The sequence below is a fragment of the Bos indicus x Bos taurus genome, chromosome 19 (genome assembly GCF_003369695.1).
Source record: "Bos indicus x Bos taurus breed Angus x Brahman F1 hybrid chromosome 19, Bos_hybrid_MaternalHap_v2.0, whole genome shotgun sequence".
Lineage (NCBI taxonomy): Eukaryota > Metazoa > Chordata > Mammalia > Artiodactyla > Bovidae > Bos > Bos indicus x Bos taurus.
In genome coordinates, this window is record NC_040094.1 from 30115945 (window position 1) to 30133481 (window position 17537).

Below are 17537 nucleotides of genomic sequence, written 5' to 3' on the forward strand. Positions count from 1 at the left end.
GGGCTAGCTGGCCCAGGAGAGAGCAGTGCAGAGATTCCTGGGCTCTGTCTCGGACTTTTCTGCTGGAGCCTATCTGCAGCACTCCTGGCTTTCCCTGCTTGCAGCTGTGCCTTCGCCGCTGACCCTGCTGATGCTGCTTCAAGCCCCACATCTGCTCCTGGAGAGTCTGCTAATTTGTTCTGGGAGCTGTAAGGCCTCAGGAAGGCAAGGCCTAAGCCCCGGCAGTCTTTAACCCTCATCACAATCCCAGCAACTGCTGAAGTGGGAGTCGTCAGACGTTCAGGGGGAGAACAGTGCAGAAAATCCCCGAGGTTCTGAATAGAAGCCACAAACTCCATTGCCAGAAAGCCATGGAAACAAGTGTGGGGCTGCACGTCATGGAAACTGCAGCTCAGGCTGTGGGGGGTGACCAGCCTCCACATTCAAAAGTGGGGTAGGCTGGGGAGGGTCTGTCTGTGGGGGCGGGGAGCAGATTCCTCTCAGCTTCCGCCAACTGCTGTCAAGCTAGAATGAAGAGTCCAGGCTTATCAGCTTATGTGATGACTTGACAGTAGTGGAGAACGAGGATTTATACGTCAAGTATCTCAGTGCTTGAAAGTGAAAGTGTTAGTTGCTCAGTCATGTCCGACTCTTTGTGACCCCATGGACTACAGTAGCCTGCCTAGCTCCTCTGTCCGTGGAATCCTCCAGGCAAGAATACCAGAGTGGGTTGCCAGTCCCTTCTCCAATGTTGGCAATTCACTCATGGTTAATAACAGCAACAACAACCCCTTGCAAGTCAAAGCAACTCCTCTGCCAGTCGAGTCAGGTCCATGGGTCCCCAGCTGCAGCCTCTGGTTTAGGGGCTCGGGGGTGGCTGGAAGTAAATCCAGTAAATCCCCCTCCTGCAGTCTAGGGGGGCAGAATCCAGGAGAAATTCCAGCCAGGGAAAGAGCCCCCTCTTTCCAGAAACTAGCACGTGGCCAATGTAAGGGCAGAGAGTCCTGCTCTGGAAGGAAACATGACGCAAGAGGCAGGCCCATGGCCAGGGATGATCCAGAGAGCCCTGGGCAGGGGGACACGGAATGCCACCAAGGTCCAGGTGGGGGCCAAGGCAACCCCGGGGTGGGGAGCTTCCCCCCCGAGCCCGTCCCACTGCCACCTGAGGCATCACTGGCCTGCAGTCTTGGGGGCCAGACAGCCTCTTGACACCCAGCTCAGGCAGTGGGTCTTCCCAAACCCTCTTTTCAGGCTGACACCCCAGAGAATGTCCAGAGGGGAGTCTCCTTCTGGAAAGCAGGGCCGGATTCCACAGCCTCACATGGTCCTTATTTCACGTTCCAGCTTTTCTTGCCTCAACAAATAATGATGATCACAGCCCATCTTTATTTTGTTTCATAATGTAGCCCACGGCAATTGAAAGCAAATGTAATAATGACAAACGAACTATGACATTGCACTGGGCATTAAGAATCATGGAGTAGGAGGTTGAAGGCACACAGAAGGGTTAGAGGTCTTCTAGAAAGTGCTGTCCAGGGTCTAGAAGGCAGGGGGGCTCCCACAAAGAGTGGCCCTGTAACCACCACTGAAGGAAAGCTAATGGGGCTGGGGGAGAGGGCTTGTGGCTTCTGCCACTCTGAGGGCACTAGCCCTCAGAGGGACTGGCCAGTGGCCCCTGAGTGCCCGTCTCCACTCAGTCAACCCCGATTTTGGCATTTCTCCAGCCCAGGAATCTCACAGGAATTTTCCTGAATCCTCACAGAGCCCTGCACCCACTTGGTGGGCATCTCCAGAACTGCACCTCACCAACCCTGCTGTGGAAGGAACTTGTAAAACTCGTGGAATTCCTGGGAGAATTCCTGCCAAGAGCTTTGGTGGCTCTTCACTTCATCCTCCCAGCAACCCCACGAGCTGGGTCACTGGCCTCATTTGATTAACTGAGGGTCGCAGAAGTATTTGCATCCATGAGGCTGTACCAGGAACACTTGCTCGTCTGCGGTTCATGCAAACCTTTGTTGAACGGCTACCTGGTGCTGCGCACTAGGGTAGATCTTTCTAGCACTTTGCACGTGTGCATTTGTATTTCTCCTGACTGCTTGTGTAGCATCTCTCTTTCTTTGCCAGAGAGGAGGAAACTGCCCTGCTCCCTGCTGTGTCCCAGCACAGCCACAGGATGGGGGCTGCCAGTGTCTGTCAGTACAAGGAACAGAGCCTAGAGACAGAAGGGGTGGTCTCTGTCCTCGATGGTTTTACAGGCTGATGAGGAAGGCAAACAAGGAAATAATGAGTAATTGCAAACTTCATCTGTAATGGTGGAGCCAGGGTCAGAAGCCAGCCAGGTACACCTGGCCCTTAACCTGTGTCACACGACCTTCTAAAACACTTAGATGTAACTATGCCAGGTCCCCATCCAAGGCAGGGGTGCAAGTAGGAAGGGGTGCTGGAGGCAGCAGCAGAAGATGCCTTCTACCCTGCTGTGTCTGCGGAAAGTTCCAGGGGTCCCTCTCACTCTTGCTCCCAGGATCATTACCCTCGACCAGCAGCATCTTCGCTCAGGGACTGACTCCAGCCCCCAGTAACCGTAGTAACACCTGCTCTGCTCCCAGTGGGCCCACTAAGCAGCTGGGGTTCCACCGGAACAAGAGCAGCCCCCAGAATCTCTCTGGGGGGCGTCTTAAGGGGGCTACAGTCGCCACAAAGGCATCCAACCATGGTGCGAGAGCTGTTGAATACAAGCGCAACCCAGCCAAGGCGCCTCCTGCGGGGAGGCCAGGCGTGGAGGCCTCCCTGGAGGCAGAGGCCGCCTTCAGCACAGTAAAGATGGTAGTTTTACATCTAAATGGGCCCTGAACTTCCTCCTTTGCTGTTGTTTAGTCACTCAGTCCTGTCCCACTCTTTGCACCCCATGGACTGCAGCACGCACGCAAGGCTTCCCTGTCCTCCACCATCTCCCGGAGTTTGCTCAAACTCAAGCCTATTGAGTCGGTGACGCCATCCAACCATCTCAACCTCTGTCACCCTGCCCTCAATCTTTCCAAGCATCAGGGTCTTTTCCAATGAGTCGGCTCTTCCCATCAGGTAGCCAAAGGATCGGAGCTTCAGCTTCATCAGTCCTTCCAGTGAATATTCAGGGTTGATTTCCTTTAGGATGGACTGCTTTGATCTCCTAGCTCTACAGAATTTCCTCCTGGAGAGAGGCTAATGGGGAGGGTATGTAAGAGGCAAAAGCCAGACCTAAGGAAGCAGAATAGAAATGTCCCCTGGTGCATACACATCTGGCCTCCAAGCTCCCACTCAGGGCCCCAGGCCCCAGGGAGCCACACCAGGAACCCGAGGATCAGGGGAGCCCAGACCCTTCTTTATAGGGCAGGAGTGTGGCTGGCTGGCTTGGCTGTCATCTGCTGTCGAATCCTCTAGATTTTATGCATGATGTTGGTGCCGAGGGCTGTGAACTGCCATCACCGCCCGTCACTTCCAATCAAGCCCACTCACCGCCAGCCCTACCCGGGGCTCCATTGCTGTCAAGCAGCGCATGTGTCTGCCTCTTCAAAACTTCTTCCAGACCCAGTGGGGTGGGGTGTGTGGGGGGAGGGGGGCAAGCCAGAGAAACAGAATAAACCTGGGTCCTTGCATCTCAGCCACATTGGTAGCCAGACTCAGATGCCTGGTTGTATCCGTCATTGCCACACAGGTCTGCAAATCTTTGCTCCTAGGGTCAGATCGTGCAAGAGGACCCTCACCCCAATCCCACACGCCAGGAAGAGGGAGGCTTGGGCCCGAGCTCTACGCTCCCCCCTCAGCCCCACCCCTGCAACACTGCCTCCCAGGGAAACCATGAGCTCTGCAGGATCAGGGCTCAGAGGAAGGAGCTGCGGGTAGAGAGAGAGTACTCCCGGGGAGGAAGAGAGCCAAGGTACAGAGGTCTTCAGCCCCGCCGGCCAGCCAGCGAGGACACCCACCTCCAGTCTGGAGATGAGCAGGGCCCTCGGGCTGGCAGCCGGCAGATCCAGGTTCACAGCCAGGGGGCTCTGTTCCTCACTCTCGCTGTGCCCCTCCTCAGTCGCCCCAGCAAAAAGTCCCTAAGGCTTGAGTGTTTATTTCAAACCCAGGGGGGATGCTGATTACAACCCGAACTTTATAGCCTCACCCTGGAGGGACCAACTTGGAACCTGCATTTTAAACAAGTACCCTTGAAGCTCTGGATGAGAGGCAGTGATGCAGGGCAGTGGGAAGGAGGAGGGAAGGTGGTGAGGCAGGGATGGAGGAGTTGAGTTGCCAGGAGACCCAGGGCCACACCCAGCCCACGCAGACAAAGCCCTAAGCTCTGAGCGAAAGGCAGACCGAGGCAGGTGACCCAGGCCCCAGCCTGTGAGAGGCACACCATCACCCAAGGGAGGCATAACCCTCTGCTTCCCCCTTTTCTCTTTCACTCTCCTTCTACAATGCTAACATATTCCCTCTCTTGCACTTTCTCCTCCCTATTTCAGGAAACTTCAGAAGCTCCTACTTTGCCCTAGCACCCTAAGGGCTTTTTGCGAAATTCACCTATGGGAGGTCTGCCCAGGGGGTGGGGTGGGGGTCTCCCACACCCTGCCCATCAGCTCCAGTAACAAGGAAACTGTCGCTGGCCCCACCCTGAGTCACCTGGTCCCCCACCTCAGGGGGCAACTTCCAGGGGGACACTGCCGGTGATAAGAGTTCGGGTCTCAGATATACGCTTTAATATACAGTATTTGTTTATATTGGATATTAACGCATGTATGTGGAATCTAAAAAAAACGGTATAGGTGGTCTTATTTGTAAAGCAGAAATAGAGACACAGACATAGAGAACAAATGTATGGATACCAAGGCGGAACAGGAAGAGTGGAAGGAACTGGGAGGTGCGGACTGACATCTATTGACATCTATACTCTACTGATACTATGAATAGAACAGACGACTGCTAAGAGCCTCCTGCAGAGCTCAGGGAACTCTGTTCAATGCCTTTGCTGACCTAAATGGGAAGGAAATCCAAAACAGAGGGGATGTATGTATAGATATAGCTGATTCACTTCACTGTTCAGCAGAAACTTAGCATGACTTTGTAAAGCAACTCTACTCAAATAAAAATTAATGAAAAAAAAAGGGGGCACAGGTCTCAGCCCCGATGCTTCCTAGCTGTGACCTTGGCTGAGGTCCTGCTCTGTGCCTCAGTTTCCTCATCTGTAAATAGGGCGACGAGGAGACTGGTGCGAACTGAGCACCTACTGTGTGCCAGGCTGTTCTAAGGGCTTTCCAGGTATGAACTCACTCCGTCCTTACACCATCCCTAGGGCACACACGCCCACCATCTCCCCATTGTGCAGACGGGGACACTGAGGCACAGAGAGGCCAGGAAAGCTTCCCCAGGTCACTGCCCAGCTCAGAAGTGCTGTGACTGATACCCTGGCTTCAGAGTCTAGGTTCCCCATCCCCACACCCACCTTGGTCCAATCACCCGCCCCTCCCTCAGTGACTGGAGCCTAGAATGGGTGCTCAGAAGCCTAGTGGTGCATAATAAATGCACATGCAGTGGCAGCAATTATGATTGTTACTGTCACTGCTTGCCCACTGCTTCTTCTTCCAAAGTGGATGTGCAGCCTGCATGAGCCGGGTCAGGGGTCTCCCTGCCACTTCCATCTCTGAGGCTGTGGGCAGCATGGCAATGGGCCTAGGGACCCATCCCCCGGTCCCAGCTCTGCGGCACTTGGTCAAAACCACATACCTGGGACCACACTTCTCCCATCTCCAAGTTCTGGTCTGTCTGAGCAGACGGACAAGTTGTTTCTCTACGTGGAGGGATGTTGACATTCAGTGCCAGCTTTCCCCGAGCACAAGGCTGATGTGGGGTGGGGGCAGTGGGGAGGGAAATGGGGGGAGGTCCTCTTCAGCCTCCACGGGGTTGGGGGGCCGGTGAGTCTTGGCGGGCTTTCAGCCCTGGGAGACTGTGTGGCTGCTCTAGGCAGAGGCTGCCTGCTTCCCCATCAGGAACTCTATTCTTAGGGCGCTTTCTCTTGCTTTTAACTTTGACGTCTTCCAGAAGTTACCCCGCACAAAAGCCACCCTGCCACGGCTGTAATTTACACGTCACGTCACTTGCTCAGAGCACAGTCCACCCCCTCCCACCCACTCCTGCACACCAGCTTCCCTTGCCTGCCCTGAGAAAAATGGTTTTGCGTTATTCCGAGCACCATCCTTCCACTTATTTGCCTGGAGAGAAAACGTGAATAAGAAATCAACAGAAGAAGGGCCAGGGCAAGGCAGGGGGTGGGGGTCGGGGGCAGCAGGGGGTGGTGGGAAACTTCAGCTATGTCCAAGCTTTAGAACTTCCCAGATTCTAGGCTGGGCATTGCTTCCACTCAGAGGTTCACACTGCCACGGCAACAGCCCAGCTGTGGACCAGAGTCCCAGCCTGCCACCCCACCTGCCGCGCGGGAGCCACTTACTGTGATGGTGTTTTCCTTGCTCTGCTTTTTGCTTGGTGATGAGGATCCCAGGTTCTGGGGAGAGAGGCAAGAAACATCGTCAGAGCTGTTCTCCATATTGGACATCCTTTTTCCTTCGGGTTCCCTGAAGGTGGAGGGATGGGTTAAAAGCCCCGTGCCAGGGAAGTTCGAGGATGCTCCTTCAGCTGTTGTTAACCCCTAAGTCACCATGTTCTGGGAGAGGGCAGGCAGGAGCCTTCCGTGCCCTGGCTTGAAGGCGAATTGGAGGAAACCTCCCAACAGGAGCTCTGAGAAAACTGCTCCAAAGCAGGTCTGCCTCCTCGTCTCCCCATCGGTGGCTGGGAGCATTAACCCTTCAGTTGCCCTCTGCTGGTAAGCAGTTCTGAGAGCTGTCTCCACCTTCAGAATCCATCTGGGAGTAGAGAGTTAAGGCAGACTGTGGGCCACCATCTCCTGTTACAGGATTCAGAACAAGACATCTTATTCTGAATTCCCCACCTTGTCCAACATATCACACCCTGGATCCATGTACCATGGACTGGGGTGCTCGGCCACACCTCCGTGACTTGTCACCCTCCCTACCCCAAGAGCAGGGAGGCTGTGATTTCAGCTTCCATTCCGACTTTGGGGTTGCCTTTTGGGGTCTTTCCTTTGCCGGCAAGAAGACCCTCATCCCAAGGACCACTGGGCCCACCGGACCTCGGCAGCTTGCCTCTAGATCCTGGATGGCCCTGGAATGGAAGATTCAGGATTGCCAGCTGAAAACACCACACTGATCCTAAGAGTCTATGGCCCTGACGGGGAAGGTCAAGCCTGGCTCTTTGCTGTCCCATCAGCCTTTACATTAGGGACTGAGTAGGGTCCCTGAGCAAGATGTGGGATGTGCCCTCCTGTCCTGAGCCACACGTCGAGCTGGGAAGCAGGCTGGCCCCTAGGGCACTGGGGCAGCATTGCATGTGTGTCCTGGGACTCACAGCCTTATTCTGTCTCTAGTGGGATGGAAGAAAGTGGCTGCTAGGCCTTTACAGGGAAAGGCCCAGAAAAAGCGTGGAGGGGCTTCTCTAGCAAGCCCCAGGGAACCAACAGCTCCCATCCCCAGGCCAGCACAGCCCTGGATCACCCAGCAAGATGAGTGTCTTGTGGGGGTGGGGGGGAGCCAGCCCCTTCCTCAGGAACCCAACTGCTCATCAGGCAAAATAAGGAGCTTAAGGGAGTTCCTGCCCACGGTCCCCTCACTCCCGGACTCTTCCCCACTAGATCCACGATCAGTCCCTCACTCCCACCCAGACCTACCATGTCCGGTAACTGAAGTCCACTACTCAAGACTGACATCCCTGGAGTGTCCAGCTCAAAGGGACCTTCATACGTCATCATTTCATAGACGAGAAGATGAACTCACTGGCCTCGACATCCCGTCGAGTTAACTCGGCTCTGAGCCTCAGTGTTACCTGTTGCCAATGGTCCTTGAGCTCCGGAGGCATCAGATTAGCTGAAGACATGCCCCCTGAGTCCTCCTGACCCCAGGAAGTTACTGGCATCACCATCATTGTACAGATGAGGACACCGAGGTCTGCAGACACCAACGTGTCCAAAGACGCAAGGCAGGTAAACAGAGCAAACCTACACCCAAGCCCGAACGACTCTTTCCTGCCTCCCCACCCGTCCACTTAGAAATCCGGGACCATGTCTTATTTTTCCAGGTGTCTCTGCAGGGCCAAAGAAACATCTCTGTCACCCATACACACTGACTTGGGGACTGCTGTGTCCGAGGCTGTCTGGGATGATGCTGGACACAGAGGTCACCCTCCTCCCCAGAATCTCAGCCAGGACACGAGGGCAAGTAATAGCACTGTGAGGTGGGGTGGGGATGTTCTAAGTCTGGGTGCCGGTCTCTGCCCTCCTAGCTGTGCAGTTTTGGCTAGTGCTGCACACGGGGGTCACAGGGTCCTTCGGGTGGTCTCACGTCTTTGCTGCTGGTGACCTGTGCCTGTTATTTGAATGTCATATACACAGACATCACATACATGCACAGAGACACACATACTCACACACAGACACATACACCCTAAAGCACTCCACTGAAAGGGCCCTGGTGGAACGACATCTCAGCCACGCTGAGAACACCTGCTACAATTAAGTGGCTTCTCTCACCCAAGTACTAACCGGGCCCAACCCTGCTTAGCTTCCGCGATCAGATGCGTTCAGGGTGGCATAGCTGTAGACAGAAGTGGATTTTAATATGATGCCCCACTAAAAGGAACCCAGGCTCCTTGGAGAATCGATTAGTTCCAAAGGCCAGGTGGACCTGGAACTCCTGTGCCAGGAGGTAAAAAAAAAAAAAAAGTGTTAGACAAACGGTGTGACCTAACAAAAGGACACAGACTCCAGCTCAAAGGGGCTTCCACACCCAAATTTGGGACCACTGGAGCGTTAATATGAATAATAACCTCAAAGAATTACTCCAAAAGGTGGACGGAGGAGGGGCAGCATTTTTTTTTTTTTTTTAACAGGGGAAGGTCTAGAAAACGTATGCAAGGAATTCAAACATGACCACTGGCAAAGCTCAGTGTCAAAGACTCAGGCCACAGCCGTCAGGGATGGTTGAAAAGGCTGAGAGAAAAGGCTGCTAGGAGACAGAGTGTGTGCGTGGCCTGACACTGTCACCTCACTGATCTCACATACATGTGTATGTGTATATGCATGTATTTGCTGCTGCCGCTCAGTTGCCAAGTTGCGTCCGACTCTTTGTGACCCCATGGACTGTAGCCCGCCAGGCTCCTCTGTCCATGGGATTCTCCAGGCAAGAATACTGGACTGGGTTGCCATTTCCTCCTCCAGGGGATCTTTCCGACCCAGGGATTGAACCCAGGTCTCCTGCTGAAGTTAAATGATTGGTCCATTTCTCCTTTATTATAATATTCATTCTACTCTTATAAATGCTTACAAATGTCCATAACAGAAGTTTTTTTTTTTTTTTTAATTTCTCTTTCCTATGATTCTAGAAGGTTTTTCTCCTCTTTTTTTTAAAGCTCTGCCCAGCCTGGTTTCCTGGCCTCACCTGGGCTGCTTGGCTGGCACTGTGAGGACCCATCAAGGGTGGTGACAGAGGAGGCAGTGCCCGGGAGACCATGGTTGGTCATTCCCAGCTGACTCCACAGGCCCCTGGCTCTGTGATATCTTATGAGCCTGGTCTCCGTGCGTGTGAAGAGTGTGGCTCCCATACTCTCAGCAGGCAGAACCCAGTGTGAAACCTCTCAGTGGCTCCAGCACTACTGAGACAAAACCCAAGCTCCTCAAAACAGCCTCGAGGACTTCTCTGGCCTCCTCTTCTGCCTTCCCCACACTTGCTAACACAGTAAACCATAGTCCCGCTTGGCCTCTACAGCTTTTTCAAAATCATTGCCTCTAAGCATCCACATATGCTGTTCCCTCCACCTGGAATGCTGTTCCCCTACCATCATTCTCGACCAAGCTAAACCTCTGCTGATTTTTCCAGTCTCAACTTTTATTAAAGAGCCCATCTCCAGACATTTCCACCACCACTTGGTCAGGTCTTTAGAGCACACACTCCCCTCCAGCCCCATCACTGACAATATGAAATCAACATTTGTCTCTCTCCAGCCCCAGCTACTAACCTCTATCAAATGAAAGTGTTAGTCACTCAGTCATGTCTGACTCTTCGTGACCCCCATGGACTATAGCCCACCCAGCTCTTCTGTTCGTGGGATTTTCCAGGCAAGAATACGGGAGTGGGTAACCATTCCCTTCTCCAGGGGATCTTCCTAACCCAGGGACTGAACCTGGTCTCCTGCATTGCAGGCAGATTCCTTACCATCTGAGGCACCAGGGAAGCCCTAACCCTGACAAGACAAGGGCTTTATCTGTCTATGACTCAGCACCTGGCAAAGAAATACATGTTCAATAGAACACGAGCTATTGACCAAGTAGGGAAGGAGGAGCCCCACTGAGTAAATGAGCTCTCAGAATCTCACCTCTTCCTTCATCACACACTGTCTCCTCCAACGGGTCCCTTAAGTTTCCAAGCTCTTAGTCCCACTCCCTTTCCTCTCTTCTGCATCTAAAGATAACCTTCCTGGGGAACAGTTCATGGAAAGCTAAAACAGTTGGAAAGTGAGTCACAAGAGTCTAGGCTCTGGGGGGCATATTCCTTGCCTTCTCTGTACCGGCATTGGGATCAGTCAGTCAGTTCAGTCGTTCAGTCGTGTCTGATTCTTTGTGACCCCATGAATTGCAGCTCGCCAGGCCTCCCTGTCTGTCACCAACTCCCGGAGTTCACTCAAACTCATGTCCGTCGAGTTGGTGATGCCATCCAGCCATCTCATCCTCTGTCATCCCCTTCTCCTGCCCCCAATCCCTCCCAGCATCAGAGTCTTTTTCAGTGAGTCAACTCTTCGCATGAAGTGGCCAAAGTACTGGAGTTTCAGATTCAGCGTCATTCCTTCCAAAGAACACCCAGGACTGATCTCCTTTAGAATGGACTGGTTGGATCTCCTTGCAGTCCAAGGGACTCTCAAGAGTCGTCTCCAACACCAGTTCAAAAGCATCAATTCTTCGGCGCTCAGCTTTCTTCACAGTCCAACTCTCACATCCATACATGACCACTGGAAAAACCATAGCCTTGACTAGACGGACCTTTGTTGGCAAAGTAATGTCTCTGCTTTTAAATATACCATCTAGGTTGGTCATAACTTTCCTTCCAAGGAGTAAGCGCCTTTTAATTTCATGGCTGCAATCACCATCTGCAGCATAGGGATCAGAGAGGGCTAAAAATCACCCTAGTATAATATCATATAAGAAACGAATTGCCAGTCCAGGTTCGATGCAGGATACAGGATGCTCAGGGCTGGTGTACTGGGATGACCCAGAGGGATGGTACGGGGAGGGAGGTGGGAGGGGGGTTCAGGATGGGGAGCACGTGTACACCTGTGGTGGATTCATGCTGATGTATGGCAAAACCGGTACAATATTGTAAAGTAATTAGCCTCCAATTAAAATAAATAAATTTAAATTTAAAAAATAAAATAAAATCACCATAGCCCTGGCAGGCAGGCAGGCAGGGGACAGGCTCGGTGTGCTTCTGCCAAGGCCAGCATGACTAGTCTCAGTCTCTGATCCCCTAACCTCCCATCAAGTGGGTCCCCTGCATCCATCACCCAGGTAGCTCGCCCCAGGGCTGCACACTTGCAAACTTCCACTGGGTGGCACCAGATTGCCATCACCTATGCCCAGCCTTTCAGGTCTCCTGGAGCAGGGGTGGGCACCCTCGGGGGCTGCAGGGCACCCAGCCATTCAGTTCCACCCACGATGGTACAGACACATTTCTGGTTTCCATGAAGATTACACATGCCTCCCCACCCCCAAACCTGCCCAACATTCTCATTTTCTTGATTAGCTTTCTCAAGGAGGGGCAGCCAACAGGCAGTAGTAAAAGAGCATAAGAGAGGTGTGACAAGGTACTGTATCTACCCTGACCCAGCATCTCAAATGGCCATGTGTTCATTTACTCACTCATTCATTCATTCACTCTTTCAATATTGTGCGCATGCTCTATCTATCAAAGCCGCTCAGGAGGGTCCAACTCTTTGTGACCCCATGGACTGTAACCCATCAGGCTCCTCTGTCCACGGAATATTCCAGGCAAGAATACTGGAGTGGCTGCCATGCCCTCTTCCAGGGGATCTCTAACTCAGGGATCGAACCCACATCTCTAGCCTCTCCTGCACTGGCAGGTGGATTCTTTACCACTGTGCCACCTGTAGTATTATTAGGTGATGACTGTCATTAATTACAGTTGACAGCCTGGGATGGGGGAGTAAACACTGAGCTTGCTGAAGTGCGCTTATACATATTCTGAGGACCATTTATCGGTAGTGCTCTCTCAATACCAACCCTTCTTAACCTATTTCTATGACTGTTCTCTGGTGCCTTTGTGGACAGCCAGCTCTGCAGGAACACGAACACTTCCACAGCCTAAAAGGCTAACACAGTGCTGCAAACTGGTGGACACATGTATTTTGTTCTCTCCGTGTGCTGCACTATTTATTGTTACGCTGATGATACCTCACCTTCTGCATGTTACCATCCAAAAAAGGAAGACACGGGACTCCACCTGTCCTGAAGCAGCGCTCAGGCCAGGGTATCCAGAGCCGATCTTTCCTGCATCCCCAGCACCTCACCTCTAACTCTTTGTTTCTTAGTTCTCATTGTATCTGCTGTCTATAAAAGTAAAATGTGTTTATTTTAGAAAATTCTTAAAATACTTAAAAGTCTAAAGAAAATAAACATCACCTTTGACCGAGGTTTCTCAACCTCAGCACCCTTCATCTTTTCATCTGGGTTATTCTTTGTTGTGGGGCTCTCCTGCACCTTACTTAGTAATAGCCCTGGTCCCACCGACTACATGCCAGTAAAACCCCCAGCCCAGTTGTGACAACCAAAATATCCAAACATTGCCCAATGTCCCCTGACTGAGAACTGGACAGAAACACCAATGCTTGGGTTTATTTTTTCATCCAGTCACGTGTCTTCATATATGGATGAACTTCCTTCTCCCAAACAAGATGGACCATAAATGCAGCTTTGGGACTTCCCAGATGGCTCAGGAGGTAAAGAATCTGCTTGCAATGTAGGAGACAGGCAGGAGATGGGGCTTCGATCCCTGGGTCGGGAAGATCCCCTGGAGGAGGAAATGGCCACCCACTCCAGCACTTTTGCCTGGGAAATCCCATCGGTAGAGGAGCCTGGTGGGCTACAGTCCATGGGATCTCCAAAGAGTTGGACACAACTGAGCGACTGAACATACATACATATATGCAATTTCGTTCTGCTTTTTTCATTCACTATTATGGTCTCTGCATTTTCTTAAATTAGTACATTTTCTCCAGGAGAATGTGTTTCCATGGCTGCATGGTACTTTGGCCAGACAGACGCTCACTGCCATTATCCATTTTACCCATCCCGTTACTGGACAGTTAGGCTGGGTCAAAGGCTGTATGCTTGAGTGGACAGCTTTACACAGATCAAAATCCCTGTGCCTATTACAAGAACAGATGTCTGGAGGGAAATTCCTGGGTCAAAGTCTTAACGCCAACACAATGTCCAACTGCCTTCCCAGGAGGTTATAAGGATCAGGATACATGTTGCTTTAAATGATTAAGTAACAACTTGAGAGGGTTTCAGGATGGGGGAGTCATGTGTCATTAGAGAAGGAAAGAAGAATGACGGGGGAGGGGCTGAGGGGGCTGTTTCCAATATCCTTCCTAAGTGCCTCTCTAGCTGCTGAGAGACCACGGCAGAACTTGGACTGACAACACTCTGCAGTTGGGTGGCATATGAGCTTCATTTCGAACAGACTGACAGGCTGTGTTGAAAGGGGGGCTCTGCAGGAAACACACAGAGCCAGGGCTGTGACGTGTGCTGTGAGCAGAGGATGAAGGGGACACACATGTGCTGCCACGACTGACTGTGCCCGGATACTCGCCTGTCAGGACACGGTCCCCCTACCTGAAGCAGCAGCACCCCCTGGGGGCTTGTGAGAAACAGAGAACCTTAGGCCCCTCCCCAGACCTCCTGAATCAGAATCTGCATTCTAACAGGAGGCCCGGGGTGATTTGTCCATCCATCAGTACGTATGGAGCCTCGCCTCACCCAGATGTCCCAATTCTCCTCCAGAGTTTGAACTGAACGGACCTGAGCCCAAGGCTCAGCCTCCTAAGACAAGAACATAATTAGATTTCTGAGGTTTCTCGCCCCATATACCCAGGTTGGACGACCAATTTGCATGTCAGGACCGCTATGGACCTCCGCTGGAGTTTCCTATGGCTTCACCCCGTCCAGGCATAGTTCACCACCTTTTGGGTCCTAACACGTGCTCTCATGCCCCTCTCGCCTGCATTTCAGCTAAGTGTCACACTGGAGCTGCTTTGACCACAAGGGCTTTCCTTCCAGGACCAGCACACAGAACCCACTGCTGTTGACAGCAAGCCACTACTGTTATCCCATCACCACCACCACCACCATCCTTGGGGCCTGGCATCTTAACTCCTGGAAGGGCTGGTCTGGAGGCTTCTGCTTAAGGACATCTTGTGGATAATTCATAGATGGACCACGTAAGACCCGTCCCCAGTTCCTCAGACACAGCTTAAGGCCACTGGAAGAACCTGGCATCGAGTCCGGTCTGACCACCTGGTAATCATGTCAACCTGCTCGAGTCACGTATCTGGTCTGAGACTCTATGACCACATCTGTAACACAGGCTGACGCCTCCTTCCTACATTTGTACAAGTGTCGGCTGAGATGACAGGTTGGGAATCTTAAAACACACTCCCATGTCCTTCTATCCTGCAGCTGCCCCTTTCTGGATGATCAAATGTGACAAAATGTTTGACTCAGTTTTACTCTGGGTGAAGTCTAGGGGTAGGAAAGGGTCACGCAGAGAAGGAAAATGGCCTGGACTCACCCATATTCTTAAAGTGTTGGGAAATCTGGACTCCATTAGGAATCCAGACAGCAGGATGGAACCTTCTGCCCCAACACAGAGAGGTTATAATCCCATCCCTGTCAACCCATCAAAAGCATCCTCAACTTCCAAGGCAGTCCAGTGGTTAAGACCCCACATGTCCACTGTAGGAGGTTCGGGTTCAATCCCTCAAGCTATGTGGCATGGGACGAAAAAAAAAAAAAAAAAACTACCATCTTCAACTTCTAGGAAAAACCAAACCACAATCACACCATCTCTCTTGCAATCATGGTACACTGGAATGACCTGGATACCAACCTCTTCCTACCTGGGGCAGGACTGGGCTATAGCTACCTGGACCCCTACAGTGTCCCCATTCTAATGATGCCTCCCTGGACCTACCTAAGGGCTGCCCCTACATCCCGGAACAGGGCCCCTTACCTGGGAATCACCGGTGGATTTTCGGACACTCATGTGGGCAGTCTCGGGAGGGTGCGCTGGGGTCCCTGACGTGTGGTATCCATTCACTGCGGGGACAGAAACACCACTCAGATGCTGCTGCGCTGGCCACCGATAGGCCCCTCCGACCTTGCAGACCACAGTGGGCAGCTGAGGCCCCTTCTCCCACCTCATTGTCTACCTCTGAGGGGTCTTGCACAGCCAGGACCACCTCTCTGGCTCTCACTCCTATCTGTGGTGCTGGAGATGGGTTGAGAGCATCTCCCAAGTGCCAGCACCCAACTACTGATCTCTTGGGGGATCTTTTTGAACCAAAGAAAAGAAAGATGCTCAGTAGGAGGAGAGGCATCACAGTCCAACAGTCATCGCCAAAAATAACCTCATCGGCCGTGATCACTGGTGTGGATCAAGGGTCCAGTCTCTCCCTAGAGTCAGGTGGGGACACCCCCACCCTCTGGCAAATCACCGCCCCCTCAACAACTCCCCGCCCAAGGACTTCCTCCCCCTCCCCTACTGGAATGTCAGTTTAATGACAAGAGAACTGGCCTCATGGGTTTCTAGGAAATTTGGCTTTGCTAATTAAGAGTTAGGGGATCATATGACAGCCTTCATGAGTCCTGGTTTTGCTAAAATTAAGACAAAAAAATATTCAAGGCTCTAAAAGTCTCTCCCTATGACACTCACTCATGCTCCCAACATGAGCTGATACTCCTGCTCTTCAAAGGAGGATAGGGAGCCCTGGTCTGCAGTATTTGCCAATTTCTATGGCCTCAAAGCTCCCAGGGGGGCCTATCTGAAGCCCCCAACACTGCTGCCTGGTCCTGACATCACACATACACACTGAGGCCCACGCATCCTCAGTTCCCAGAGGCGGTGCTGCCCTCTCATGGATACAGTTATTGAAGCCTCAGCTTCTGCATCTGTAAAATGGGAACACTTCTACCTAGTCTCCAAACCCACTCTGTTGGGATGAAAATCCACACCTGCAGAAGGGATCCGTTCAATTATAAAACACTTCATGAAAAGAGAATGGATGAATCCTCTTTTCACGAAGGTCCTTAATCTAGTGGCCTTGAGCCCCAAGCTTGTATGATCTCTGGACACCAGGAAAGCCATCTTCCTGACGCCCCAGGCTTTGGAGGATTTGCTACAACACATCACTGCAGGTCAGCCTGAAGAAAGATGGACACACTGATGTCCACTCGTGGGTCTTGCTGCCAGAACCCAACAGAGAGGGAGGAGGTAAAGGAGGAGGGACTATAGTTATGACCATTTGCCCATTCTTAGGGCAAGGGCCAGGGGCAAGCAATGGGGTGTGAAGGCCACGCCACGGAGAGCCCTTTTCATCCTGGGGGTGTGTCCCCCATTCTCCACCAACTGCAGGGAAAATTTCAGGGCACCCGTGAGCAGAGATGCACTCAGCAGATTCCCGGGGTAACTGGGTCTCTCCTGATCCGACAGTTGGCCGGGTACTCTGGAAGAAGGGTGGGCACAGACAGACCAGGAAAACAAAGCATTGGCCACACAGCGGGGGCCCAGGGCAGTGGCTTAGGACACAAGAAGGAACAACAAGTTAGGTTCACGTGGCCAACCATGCTCCTGGTCTATACTCAGGGCCCTCAAGAAGCTGTTGATTCTATCCAAGAGTCCTCTAGGTAAAAGGCAGGGGTCGGGGGTAGGATTCCAAGGGCAACACTGAACACTGAGGCCTCAGAGGACAACCTACCCAGGTTGGCACAGGCCGTGACAGCAATGGCAGACTAGACTGGATAGATAAATACTACTTATGAGGCAGTCATAACATTCCAGAAACTTAACTTCTCAAGGAGCCCGGCACTAAAATGGACAAAACGCAAATGCTGGAGAATTCGAAGGCAACAGTAGGAAACCTTAATACTGCTTTCAGGCTAGGACTGATTTCGTGGACAAAAGTCAGGATGTGGAATGTCTCAGTGATTTAATTTAAACGGCTGATTGAACTAGATGGATTAAACATCATACCCTATAAACAGATAATCTCTTTTTACTGAGAAGCCACGGTACATTAAAAATGTTGGGCCTACTTAAGCCATAAATAAAGTATCAATAAATTGCAAAAGGCATAAATAACACAAGATATATTCTTTGACTGGAAAGCAATAAAAGTAGATAGAA

General features: G+C 52.0%; 1 protein-coding gene across 5 annotated transcripts in view; it reads right to left on the reverse strand.

Annotated features, from left to right (window-relative positions):
- GAS7 (growth arrest specific 7) overlaps positions 1-17537 on the reverse strand; it is a 210140-nt gene that overhangs the window by 33615 nt on the left and 158988 nt on the right. For 4 of the 5 annotated variants that reach the window (XM_027516623.1, XM_027516627.1, XM_027516625.1 and 1 more), the window contains exons 4-5: positions 15366-15451; positions 6446-6499 (exon numbers count right to left, since the gene is read on the reverse strand). In XM_027516623.1, the coding sequence (XP_027372424.1) occupies positions 6446-6499; positions 15366-15451 (140 nt within the window). The remainder of the gene's footprint in view (positions 1-6445; positions 6500-15365; positions 15452-17537) is intronic. The other variant, XM_027516624.1, reaches the window with a different exon arrangement.